The 13898-nt window shown below is 39.5% G+C and overlaps 1 protein-coding gene across 11 annotated transcripts in view; it reads right to left on the bottom strand.

The window, feature by feature from the left end:
- The window catches only part of ARHGAP24 (Rho GTPase activating protein 24), a 337655-nt gene that overhangs the window by 7664 nt on the left and 316093 nt on the right, over positions 1 to 13898 (bottom strand). For 10 of the 11 annotated variants that reach the window (XM_054030215.1, XM_054030223.1, XM_054030224.1 and 7 more), the window contains 3 exons: positions 10143 to 10275; positions 6812 to 6885; positions 2827 to 2948 (listed from right to left, as the gene is read on the bottom strand). In XM_054030215.1, the coding sequence (XP_053886190.1) occupies positions 2827 to 2948; positions 6812 to 6885; positions 10143 to 10275 (329 nt within the window). The remainder of the gene's footprint in view (positions 1 to 2826; positions 2949 to 6811; positions 6886 to 10142; positions 10276 to 13898) is intronic. The other variant, XM_054030213.1, reaches the window with a different exon arrangement.

The following is a 13898-nucleotide window of genomic DNA, read 5'->3' as shown; positions in this document are numbered from 1 at the left end:
CAAACATTCTTTTAAAACAGATTTTTAAAGATTTCATAAAGATGCATCTAGTTAATATACACTTAATTTATGCATTTATCTAATATATATGTAGTTTACCTAAGCATTTAATATTTGCTATTACAACCTTCATGCCACCTCATCCTATCTCCCCTTTCTGGCTCCAAATCACCACAGCACAATCGGTTCTGTATTGTCCCCTTTTCAAGGAAGAAACAAAAATATGCCTGTGTGTCTGCTGGTGCACCTTCCTACCCACTCTGCGCTGGCTCTGCTGTATTGGCCAACATCTTGGGGGCAGACTCAAGACTTTGCTCATTCCTGTTAGCAGATGCTCTCCTGCTGCGAAGAGCCTGCCGATGTAGGTAGCCAGTGCAGGGGAGGAAAAGAGCTCCCTACATCTCTTACTTCAATATTAGGGCATGCAGTAGCCAAGAATGTTTTAAAGGAGATATTATCATGGGGAACTAAAACAAATATCCCAAGACAATATCCGCAATTGAAAACCACTGGGACCATACAGAGAGATTAAGAATAATAATAAGATGAATGATGTAATTGTAATATGTGAGTTTAAGCTCAATATATCAAACATCTTTAAAAACTTACTCCAAGGCTGGGAAGACACTAGCCTGTCTAATACAAGGGGTTGAAGAAGGAAAGGGTTTCTGGACCATTTATTTTTTAGCCTATCAGAACTTTGTGAGATATTTAATATAAAAATCTTTAACCACTCAGAGATGAGATTGTGACTGGCCAGTAAAATGTGCCATGCTGTCACACTATGTGGAATCTGCTGCCGGTAACATATAAATCACAGCCTTAAATCACACAGTATCCTACTTCGCAACGCATTATTATAAATGTTCCTTCTCTAGAAACCCATACTGCACACACCACATGACTTCACTTTAATTTACAGAACTATCATTTGGAACTAGACTTGGGTAGATAATGATGTATCACTGCATTATATATATATTTTACAGAACCCTATTAGGGAGTATTAAGAGTCTTCCAGTAATGAGGTCAGGTTGGTTATAAACACCATTTTAAAGTCCCTAGGCATGTTTCAGTGGCATGCTGTGCTCTTTTAATCAATAATTTCCCACTGGCCCATATAATTTTATACAGGTTGCATTTGAATATTTGAGCTTTTTTTCCCTTCAAATACATCTACTAAAAATTCAGTTTGCCACGGGGACTTGTAAACATTTTTTGTTCGTTTGCTTTGGAAGCCTGAAAATCTGCATTGCTTTGTAACAGCTTCGATTCTACCATAAGAAATGGTGGGGAAAAGTCAACTTCCTTTCACAAACCTCTTTCTTTATTCATGCATATATTATATCTCCATACAAGTATAATTCATTTATAGTAATTTTTGAGTAGTCAAAAGATTAGATACAAAGTGAAAGTAGAAACAGAAAAAAATAGACAGCAATTGAAATGAAGGTGAGTCTTTAAAGGAGGGTATTTTTTTTTTAAAAGAGTGTTGAGATATCTCTTTAGCCCCAACACTGGGTTCTTAACACCATGACCTCTTTTTTCCTTGTGGATTGGTAGCATTAGATGAGGATTGCTGTGAACAATTTTGCCATTGTATTAGAGGATAAAGGGCTGCAGAAGGTGACATCATACTAAACTATAAAAGTCTGTGGGGGGAAATTCTCAGAGACAGCAGAAAAACATAAAACAAAACAAAATCCCAAAGAAAAATTCAATTCTTGCCTTTTGGAGAGGTATTTTCCTGCTGGTTTCTGAGAAACAAATGTGCCATTTCCAGTTGGAAAAAATAAACAGTTCCACCATAAAAGAAGGCAAAAGTCCTTTGAGGAGATTCAAGACTTTGCTCATGCTGACTTTTTTGCCATGTTCATAGTAAAATGCTATCAGCTGTATCTGGCATCCTTCCAAACACATAGCTAGAATTGTCTTCTCTGGGAGTAACACGTACAAAGGATCCACAGGACAGGTCTTAATGTCTCAACAGATGTTGTGAAAGTTTGTCCCAGACTTAAGTCTTGCAAAAACACTGGGGTTCAAATGTGAGTATTTGCAACATGAAAACAAGCTGGTTTGCACAAAGCTAGCTCCTTCTTCTCTAAAGTGCAAAACAGATTGTGGGTGATCAGAGGGAGATTTTCAAAAATGGTAGATCCTTAAACATATGGAAAAATTAGCTGAAAATATGTAAATTTTGAGTTATTTTACCTCTTTACTGGTAAAATTTGTCAATCAAATGCTCTGGCATTGGATTTTTGATTCATCAAGAAAGGTAATCAAGATTGGGTCTTTGGGCACTTCCATAATATAATATTTACTGCTTAAATTCTACTTTGAAAAGCGACAGTAAAAGTGGCATTGTAGTATTACAGCAGGCCCTTTGAAATGTTCTTGCTGACAAAGGATTGCCCAAGGTGCAAATAAGTGGAACAGTGTGGCCTAGTAGATAGAGTGCTGGACTGAGACGCATGAGACCTGGGTTTTATTCCTGGCTGTGTTCTATGTGGCCTCAGATAGACCTGTTGTGTAAGAAGTTGCCATTTTTACAGTCAGTTTTCAGAACAGAGCTACCCTTTAAGGATGCCATCTGTCTGAGTGTCTGAGGCAGTGAATGCATTACAAAGGAAACTTCAATTTCCTCTGCAGCAGCCTGTTCCGCAAAGCAGTTACTTTAAGTTACTGTAGCAGAAGAAAAGTTGTGTCTACACACAAACAGGCAAAACTAATTTTGTGACATCAGACCACCCAAAACATACTGCTGATGAATCTAAAGAAGTTCCTTCTTCCTATTTTAAAGTTGTTTACAATTTTTCTTTAACTCACCCTCCATGATGGTGAGAGGATCTTCCACTTTTGGGCGCAGGATGTTGGGACCAAATACAGTAGCCAGGTTTTGCACACTCATTTTGTTTACACCCGCATAGGACTGGACTTCATCCAGGAATCTGTGAAATAGAGGGGGGAAGGGGGGAAAGTGAGCATCAAGATCACAAAAGGCAAAGGTGGATGATGATCTCTTACTGTACTTTTTGTATGGAATTACCTAGTTTCTTTTGTTTGTTTGTTTTTTTTAAAGGTCACCACTCTGCAGCACTATTGTAGGCTTGGAAAAACAGGGCACTGGTTGGGTTCTGAGGCACATCAGAGGGGAAGGCTCTGAGTTACTACAGAGAATTATTTCCCAAGTATCTGCCTCATGGGTCTTGCACACATGCTCAGGGTCTAGCTGATGACCATATTTGGGGTCGGGAAGGAATTTTCCCCGCAGGACAGATTGACTGAGACCCTGGGTGGTTTTTGCCTTCCCCTGCAGCATGGGGCATGGGTCACTTGCAGGTTTTAACAGTGAATTCTGTGTAACTTGAAGTCTTTAAACCATGATTTGAGGACTTCAGTAACTCAGCCACAGTTTCAGGAGTGGATGACGTTCTGTGGACTGCAATGAGGAGGAGGTCAGACTAGATGATCACAATGGTCTCGTCTAAGCTTAACGTCTATGAGAGAGCCTTGTTTCTGCCTGCCTGGGATCAGCTCCTTGACACCCCTGGATACTGGCAACACAAGCACTCCCCTCCAGACACCACTCTCTCTTTACAGGTTAGCGATAGGCATACACTAACCCCTGAGTCCTCCAAGCATCCACCAGCATCTAGCCCCTGCTCCACCGGATACTCACTGAATCACCAGGCCCAATGTTTCCAAAGGAACAGTACATGCCAGCTTACTAGTTCACCTTAAAACACAGCTCCACTTAACACACAGCACTCAGATAGGTTTACAGAGAAAGCAAGTATAAGTTTATTTAACAAAGAACAGAGATTCCTATAATAGTAAGCAAAATGCTGGAAAAACGCATTATATATAAAAGAAAATCATAACATGCTTTCTATGGCCTTAACTTAACAAACAAGATTTCCTCCTGTCTAAATAAAGTTTTATCTCACCCAAAGATCTTCCCAGCCAAGTCTGGCTGGGATCCTTTTTTCATGAAAAAAGAACAGGAGTACTTGTGGCAACTTAGAGACTAACAAATTTATTTGAGCATAAGCTTTCGTGGGCTACAGCCCACTTCATCGGATGCATAGAATGGAACACACAGAAAGAAGATATTTATACATACAGAGAACAAGAAAAGGTGGAAGTAGCCATACCAACTGTAAGAGGCCAATCAATTTTCGTGAAGCAAACCCTCTATCAGTTTACTTCCTCGGTGAAGGATGCCGGGGGTCTTTTTTCACCTAAGATATACCAGACCAGATCTTTGATCTTGACTGAAAGGAGTGTGTCTCTCCCTTCATCTCCAGCTGTTTACCTCTTCCTGTTAATTTTCTTTTGAAGTCCCTGCAAGCTCTTCAATAACATATGACTTAATATGCTAACAGCTTGCTGTTGTAAGACATACACTATACAAAGATTAGCTTGGGAGAGCAGTGTCTCTCACCTCCTGTCTAGAGAACTGTCTCAAGGCATGCTACCAATGTGTGACCTGCCTTTAACTACAAGAACGTTTTCCTATCTATCCACACACACCTCTTCTGACATGTTATGCACATATACACATCTCATGATTATGCCAATGTGACACAGGCTTTCATTAGAGTCCATACATGTCATTCTTTGGCAGACTAGTACACAGATACCAGATCCAGGGGATCCCCCCAGCCCTTATGTATTCCTGTACCCTCTGCCAGTTGATTGAAAGAGGTCCCTGGGTTTATTTTCTAACGTACCCAAGTTTTCTAGAGCATAATGCTCCTTAGAGCTAACCCAGTTGAGCTCCTATCCAGTGTATCTTGTAAGTTTTCCAGGGAAGGAAGCTTTTGCATATCTTACTATAACAAGGCAAAGAGGCCCTTTAACCAGGGCCGCACTGTCCTGTTACTTTTCAGCCCCAAATCCAGGCTATTTTGGGGGTTGTCATTTCTAGAACGATTGTGGGGGGAAAATTCAGAAAATCTGCTCTAGTAGTTAGGCCTCCCATTCTCCACAGCATACTGGCTGCTACCCCAAGTGAACTGAAAATGGGAAATTATTTCTCTCTTATCCTCCCCATGCAATCCCGATATTTTCTGATAATGTTATATGAAGAGCTTTAAATCTTAACTGATAAATACATTCTTGATATAACGGTCAGCGTCTTATCAAAATCCATAGATACTGTGATGCTGGCAGCTCAGGGGCCAGCTCATGCAAAGGTCCCCCATCTGAACTGGACACTAAACGATACATAGCCGGAATTTTTCTGTCTCACGTGTGGGTTAATATTGATAAAATAGGTATTAGAAATGTTAAAACTCAATTGAATGCTTGTGAGTTACTGCATGCTTTAATCTTACTTGTAACATCGGTGTTCCATATTGTAACGTAATATTTGAGTGGGTGTATTATGAGCCTCTGTGACTGTATAAATCGCCATACAGGAGAGGGACATTAATTAGTATGAAGAGCTGCTCTTCTACAGAAATTGTTATGCATATCTCAAAAGAGGAGACACATCATTACCAGATGGGTTAGGGTTGGATCTTACAACTGGAAACTCCCACATCTGGATTGAGAAACCATCAACAAAAGGACTAAAGACTCTTCTTGCTCTGATCTCCTCCCTGTGAAGATGTGTGTCTTGCAAGGGGACTCTTTCCATCAGCTGAGTTTGCAGCTCAGAGCACACGGCAGAAGGAGGATAAAGACCCCAAAGCAAAGAAACTAAGGATCTCTATGCTGCTTGGACTCTGGGGGAGAGGAACCAAGTTGTTTCTGTGCATAAGCAAGAGATCCCCAGCGGTTTAGCCTAGGTTAGCCCTAAAAGACAAATTAGAGCTTGTTGATTATAGAAGCCTATATTACCTTTTGAACTAAGACAGTAACTCATTCATATGTCTATATTTACTTGCTTTAACCTTGCAAATAACTCTGTATTTTCCTTTTCTATTTAATAAATTGTCATATAGTTTACTATAGGATTGGTTATAAGTATACTCTTTGGTGTGAGTCCTAAAGTGCAACTACCTGGTGTAAGTGACTGGTCTTTTGGAATTAGGAGTAACCTGAATATTGCTGTGATTCTTGGAGTTATGGGCCATCTATCCAAGAGAGATGTTCACCTGGGTGGCAAGAGAAACCTGAATACCCAAAAGGACAGTCTGTGACTCCGTGTTAAGGCTGTTGAAGTGCCTGAGGAGTTTGCACTTGGTTAGTGAAATCTAAGTTAGGAATTTACAATCAATTTGGGGTTTGTGCCCTCGTGTTTAACAGTCTGTCCTGAGATTAGTACTCACAATCTTGCATCACCATTGGGAGCTTCACAGATATTAGCATGCAGCAAATTACATCGAAACATTACCTGTTATAAGGCTGTGTTTTATCTCACATCCCCATGCACACACATCACCTCTCCCAGAAGCCCTTACGCTTCTGGTGTTTTGACCTTTTTAACCCAGGACTCCCATAAATTGTGTGAATCATCAAGGCCAACAGGAGCTGGTCTCCAGGTAAGTGATCTGCAAATATAGCCTTGCTTCTCCTTACAGAAGTAGATAGAAGGTGATATTCCTTTATCCAGCTACATTTCCTTGCCTTTCATGCTGGGTCTGGGCTATTCATTAATCCCACTCACAGCTGTACAACTATAATTAGTAAGTTAGTAATTAGTAATACAATAAACAAACTTGTGATTGTGTTAGGTTAAACGTACCAGTACTCTGACTCTCTTTGTTAAACTTCTCCTGAGATATATTCATCCAGACAGACAGCAATGTCTACTAGGGCATTGAAATAAATACCTCTTTGATAATCTTTCAGGAGCACTTACCTACAGATATATTTCAGTAGATTGTAATTGACAGGTGGCAGGCTCTTTACTTGTTTCACTAATTCCTTCACCCCCTGGGTAAACAAACAAATCAATAATAACACTGTTGAGATTTTGGTATGAAATAAATAGAAGATACTTATGGAAATGGAGTAAGACAACTATTTTCTTAATAATATCCAGATAAACTATGATCACTAGTCTGTAGTATCCATTTCATTTGGCCAAAGCAACATTTTGGCTGTCTCACAAAGTCTGCACTAGCATTAGACAAGCAGAAGATTCTTTCAGTCTGTCATCTCACTAGGATTTAGAAGAGCTGAACAACGTGAACTTGGTTTCTGTGCCCACTGGAAATAGCCTCTGGCTAAGCTCCTGCCACCAGTGCATTTGGATGCTGTTTTAATTCAGCCTTTGGTGCTTTGCCAGCCACTGCAGGGTGTTTGATTTCAGTGGGTCAGCAAAACAAGTGCAACTCAGGATGGGAAGATCATGATACTGCAAATGTTTGCTGGGCAAATGCTAGAAAAGGAAATAAGACAAACATCTATCTAGATGAGGAGTGACATCGTTTGTAACTTGCACTGTAGGAGAGTCCAACATAGAAGACTGAAAAACTAGTCAAACGATCTAACAATCAGATTGCTAAGTCAGCATTACAACAGGATAAAAAATGGCTTATTGTTTCTAGCATTGGTCACTCACATTGCTTGCTTTAATCTTGCAAATAACTCTGTATTTTCCTTTTCCTATTTAATAAATCATCATATAGTTTACTATAGGATTGGTTATAAGTATAGTCTTTGGTGTGAGACCTAAAGCGCAACTGACCTGGGGTAAGTGACTGGTAAGTAAGTCCATATAGGTATCACATGGCAAGAACTGGCTCTAAGTTCACACAGTCACTGAAGTCTTGTTTTCAAATACATTTAATAAAATGTTTCATGTGATGTTCTCAGAGAAACTATACAAACATAGCTACGATAAAATGGACACTATACAAAAGTTAACAGCGGTGCTTATCACAACCTCTAGGAGCCCCTGCCATAAATTACACAAAAAATAATACTGAACAGCCACTGGAACACACAGCTCCCCCCAAACCCTTCTAGACCGAATACAAAACGCTCCCCCACACATCTAACTCCCAACCCCCCATCTGATCCTTATTAATTTAGTGGATAGGAGATGGAAAGAATCAATTCTGGCTGGTGACTCAGAACAGGGAGGATGTCAACCACTTTGTAGGAGGGATTAAAAATGTAGTATGGTTTGGGAAAATTAGAAGGATGGGCTGAAATTAATAGAACAAAATTATTAGTGATCACTCTGAAGAAAAAGACTAAGAGATAGCATCATATACTAGCTGCCAACATGTACACAGAGGGTTGTAAAAGGAGGTTTCAACGGAGCAAGATGTATTGGCCTTAAATTACTGTAGGGAAAACATAATAGGTCATATCCTTAATTCTGTTACACAAGTTTCACACATATAGAACAGAATTGGAAATCTGTCTCTATATCTTTAAGAAGCATTAGACAATGGGGCATGTTTCCAAGATAAATGCTACAGTAACTGATGTCAGAGTTAATCAAGACCAACTTGCCAAATATCTCTGAGTGATGCTTTAATGACAATGGGCCCAGGGCAAAATTTTAAGAGCCTAAATCCCATTGACTCTGACTTATGACAATTTTATCCCCAGTTAATTCCCACTTAAGTCAATAGTTTGCTGTTGACTTAAACAGGAATTGGGTAGGACTAATAAGAGCAGTCCTGCTATAATGGAGGATGATAGCCTAGATGACCTGGAAGAAGTCTCTTTCATACAAGATGGAACTCTTCTAACCCAATGCACATCACTTCCAACCATAATTCAATGGTATGCAGTTTATATAGGTAGAGAAGTGTTTCTGTTATTCCCATATGCCTATTTAAATTGCTATGTGAACCAAGACTTCATTTAAAGATAACTACTCTCTGTGAATGGTTTTCTTTGTAGGTTATCAGTGGTTCATAGTCTAACTGGAAAGGCTTATCGAGTGGAGTCCCACAGGGATTGGTCCTGGGTTCGGTTCCGTTCAAGATCTTCATCAATGATTTAGATAACAGCACAGAGAGTACACTTATAAAGTTTGCGGACAATACCAAGCTGAAAGGGGTTGAAAGTGCTTTGAAGGATAGAATTAAAATTCAAAATGATCTGGACAAACTGGAGAAGTGGTCTGAAGTAAACAGGTTGAAAATTCAATAAGGACAAATGCAAAGAATTCCACTTAGGAAGGAACAATCAATTGCACACATACAAAATGGGAAATTACTGCCCAGGAACAAGTACTGCAGAAAGAGATTTGGGGAATTATAGTGGATTACAAACTAAATATGAAAACAACAAGGAGTCTGGTGGCACCTTAAAGACTAACAGATTTATTTAGTCTTTAAGGTGCCACCAGACTCCTTGTTGTTTTTGTAGATACAGACTAACACGGCTACCCCCTGATACTTGAAACTAAATATGAGTCAACAATGCTCATACCGTTGCAAAAAAAGCAAACATCATTCTGGGATGTACTAGCAGGAGTGTTGTAAGCAAGACAAGAGAAGTAATTCTTCCACTCTACTCTGTGCTGATTAGGCCTCAACTGGAGTATGGTGTCTAGGTCTGGGCACCGGATTTTAGGAAAGATGTGGAAAATTTGGAGAAAGTCCAGAGGAGAGCAACAAAAATGATTAGAGGTCTAGAAAACATGACCAATAAGGAAAGATTGGGAAAAAAAAGGGTTTGTTTACTCTGGAGAAGAGAAGATGTGTGTGTGTGTGTGGGTGGGGTGGGGAGAGAGAAGACAGTTTTCAAGTACATAAAAAGTTGTTACAAGGAGAATGGTGAAAACCGGTTCCTGTTAACCTCCGGGGATAGGCCAAGAAACAACGGGCTTAAATTGTAGCTAGGGCGGTTTAGGTTGGACATCAGAAAAAAATTCCTAATTGTCAGGGTAGTTAAACACTGGAACAAATTGCCTGGGGAGGTTGTGGAATCTCTGTCATTGGAGGGTTTTAAGAACAGGTTAGATAAACAACTGTCAGGAATTGTCTAGTTATTATGTAGTCCTTCCTTTAGTGCAGGGGACTGGACTAGATGACCTCTCAGGGTCCCTTCCAGTCCTACACTACTACATCATTAGAAAGACATCCTGATACGTTTCAAAGATGTGCAGCTAGCAAAGAGTGAAAGCTGATGCAAAAACTAGAGAACTTGCCCCTGTGCCAAAACCAAAGTAGATTACAAAACACCACTATTTATACAAATCACAATCAAAGCACAACACTCACCGTTTCCTCTTCCTTGCTGAGCAATTTGGCGCAGGAAAGAAAATCCTCATATTTTGCATAGGGGATAACCGGTTCTGGGAGTTCTCTTAGATACAGTTTGAGAAGCGATGCCACCGTGTGCACATCCGTACTGCTGTGGGGATGGAATGCAAACGATTACTACTGGGGATCTGGGAAATGCTATACACAGCTGATGGTCTCTAGTCTACTGTTTAACTTTTTCAATACTGAATCATCAGTTTGTTAGCCTTACATATAGCTCCAGTATCTGGTTTTAGCTTCTTTGTACTGCAGAGGATTTGTAAAAATACCTGCAACAAAGGCTCTCATAATTCTGATGATTTATTATTATTAAACAATTATTTATCCCACAAACATTATAATATTCACAATCTGGGTACTGGGAAGATCTTGCTTTTCATATAGGTTACAAACATCCCACATGAGGAATGCAAAATACCACCTACCCAATTGACAGATTTAATTTGTACTTGACCAGAAATTAGGCAAAATATTTCAATACAAAGAATTATATTCTCATAACAATCAACAATTTGGCTCAGATTCTTGACACATGCCTCTAACATAGCTGAGTTCCACAATATCTGGGCCTGCATGGTATCAATTTTATATCAACATGTTCTGCACAAACCAATTTATTCCACACGTTTAATGAAAGCTCCCTCTTATCTCAATTGTAGTTAAATCCCCAGGTGTGCAGTGCTTTCCTGGTAGTCCCCCTGAATAATTAGTACTGTGCATTTTAATAGCACCTTTCAACAGAGGATCTTGACATGTTTTGCATACACTAATGATTTAAGCCCTTCTCACCCCTGTGAACTGGTATTATCTCCATTTTCTGACAGATAAACTGAGGCAGAGAGAGACAGTGACTCAAGATCACAAAGTGACTCAGCACATTGTCAAGAATAGCTTCCCAGGTCTCAATTCAGAAGTGAGTCTAAGAGTTAGTGTAACACACACACTCTAAAATCCCTCTTATACAAACTTAGAGTCATTAGACTTAAATGAACACTTACTTAGTTACAACCCCCTTATGCATCACCTCAGAAGTTAGCCCATTGTGACTACTGGAGTTTAAGCAGGTCTAAGCTGGTGTACAACACACACCAAGAGACAGAAAAGTAACAAGAAAATCAACAGGAAGGCATTCTACAGTAGGACATTCCCTAATAGATCTTACACATTCTCATACCTTTTTATGGTTCTCTGGTGTATAAAGTTGTATCAATGAAGGATATGTCTACACTGCAGTCGGAGGTGAGGTGTGACTGCAGTATGTGTGGACATTCCCAAGCTAGCTTTGATCTAGCTAGCGTGAGTACCAATTCAGTGACGCAGTGGCTGCAGGGGTTGGCTGCTCCAGTACATAGCCAGAGTCCCAGGCTGCCACAGCTTAACTGCCATTTTTACTAGAGCTAGCTTGGGTATATGTCTACACATGCTGAAGTCAGACACGACATCTGACTGCAAACATACCCTTAGACTCATTTATGCATCAGTAACTGGGTGTAAGTAGATCAAAGGGAGTCCAGCTGATTATCAGCAAGTCTAACTTACATCAGTTTTGACATCAGCTCTGTATTCACCCCACCAGACCTCCTTTTGAACCCTCATTTATCAAAATGTTTTAAATGGCATCAATGTTTCAGATAAAGAGGGTTGTAGTAGAATCTGAAATTCTCCTCAGAGAATTAGGCTTATGAAAGACTATTAGGCTTATGAAAGACTTGGGAATCTGATTTCCATTCAGAATTAGAACCAGAAGTTGAAATACTGAAATTTTTCACAAAATGAAAAATTCCAAAAATGTTTGAACTGGAAATGTCAAAATGAAATTATTCAACATCTCAAAATGATTTTTTGTTTCATACTGAATTTTGGAGACTAAAATACTCATTTCACAACATTGATTCCAAACACGTTTTAATTTCAGTTTACCTGTTTGGAAAATCAAAACTGTCAGAATCAACATTTTCCAAGTGAAAAATGTTGATGTCAACAAAACCACATGTTCCAACAGGAAAAATTTTCAGTCAAAAAATTTTGACCAGCTCTAGCCAAAACTCTGAATCAGCACTCCTTTGGGCTTCTGAGGTAGGGTCAGATTCAAACTCCTGAACTTGTCCCCACTATTGGTTTTAGTTCTTGTTTGGCTCCACCACCAGGAAGATTATTTTCTTTCGTTTCTGCATTTGGGTGTGTCTGAAACACATGAGAACATCTTTACACATGAGATTTCAGTCCACTATGGTGGATCTCACAGATATTGACAAGTTTCTGCCATACTGGTCCAAAATATTGTGTTACTTGTGTACTATCATATGAGTCTATTTTTGATTTGGACTCATACTCAGATTCCTAAACCTCTGCCTATGTGCAATACAGATCAGATATGAACAGCAGCTACTCCTCACATCTCTGTTTACCAACCCAATACAGACAGTACAATTCAGGTGCCCCTGCTTCATGCCCTGAAGCTCCAGACGCAGAGCAGTGCAGTTTTTCCTCTCTTTTTTAAAATGCATGCAGGGTATACTCAAGGAGTTGTCACTGGCTGGCCTCATAATAGAAGTAAGCCTTAGTGAGGGAATTTAAAAAGTTTTACAAGCTAGCTTGTATGCAAGGTACACAAGAAGCAAATTGGTAGGAGATGATTTCTGTTTGCCTATTGCACCAAGCCAAGGAGGAACAGGGAAAGCTAATTAGAGAGCAAAGCTCTGCTGACAGCCCTATTATTGGAGCTGTCAGTTGTCTGGTGAAAGGGAGCAGGCACCCTGAACTGATTGCATAAGTATCCCCTCACTGGATTGAGCCTCAAGACTAAAAGCTGTCATCTTGTCATCTCCTAAATACCTTTTATTGAACAAGGACACCCCACAGGTGTGGCTCGGGAATTGAAACACAGTCTGAAAGAGCCTATATGGCATCCCAAACTGACAAACCTTCCAGAAATAAAATAAGATCTAAGACAAACAGACAAATTACACACAATCGACAAAAGAATTAGCAAGAGCTGGCACTGGGGAGGTCACCAGGTGAGAAGGTTAAACAATGCACTGCACAGCTTTCGCTTCCTGACACTGCCAATACCATGGAAAAAGCTTGCAGTATTTTAGAAAGATTTGTACAGTTCTTGATATGAAGCAAAGTACTTTTCCTTGAAGGCAAAGTAGCTGGAAAGACAGACAGAAGGAATTAAAAAAAAAAAAAAAAGCTACCTGTGCCCAGAGTTGTCCACATGGAGAGGATTGTAATACACTGATATCAGTGAGCCAATGAATACAATAAAATAAGCCTTGTATTTCCAAGGTAAACTACACAAGACTATTTAAACACGTTAATTTGGTTTTATCTCATTTCATTTTACTAAGAACTCTAAGACTAGGACTCTAAGAATGGAACTTTCTGGATTGGGGTTTGAAACCTACATTTGAACCATGCAGTTTATGCCTAATTCTAGACTGAGGTAATACATATATCAATTTGCTTCTAGTGTACCAGGAGCATGGTATGTGCCAACTACTGTGGCATTATCAGTGTACCAGCACTAGATGGTGCAATTGCTAAGAAAGATTATTCTACATTTTGAAAACGTACAAATGCAAAGCATTTCTTTCAGCTGCGCTGGAACAATGCCTGAATGCTACATTGAAATCCTTAGCGTATCCATAACTATAACACTTAACAAGTTACCATATATAGTTTAATAACTATATATTTGTGAGACCATTT

Source organism: Malaclemys terrapin, chromosome 5 (genome assembly GCF_027887155.1).
Source record: "Malaclemys terrapin pileata isolate rMalTer1 chromosome 5, rMalTer1.hap1, whole genome shotgun sequence".
NCBI lineage: Eukaryota > Metazoa > Chordata > Testudines > Emydidae > Malaclemys > Malaclemys terrapin.
Note: the sequence above shows the minus strand (reverse complement) of the source record. Positions and strands in the feature narration are given on the sequence as shown.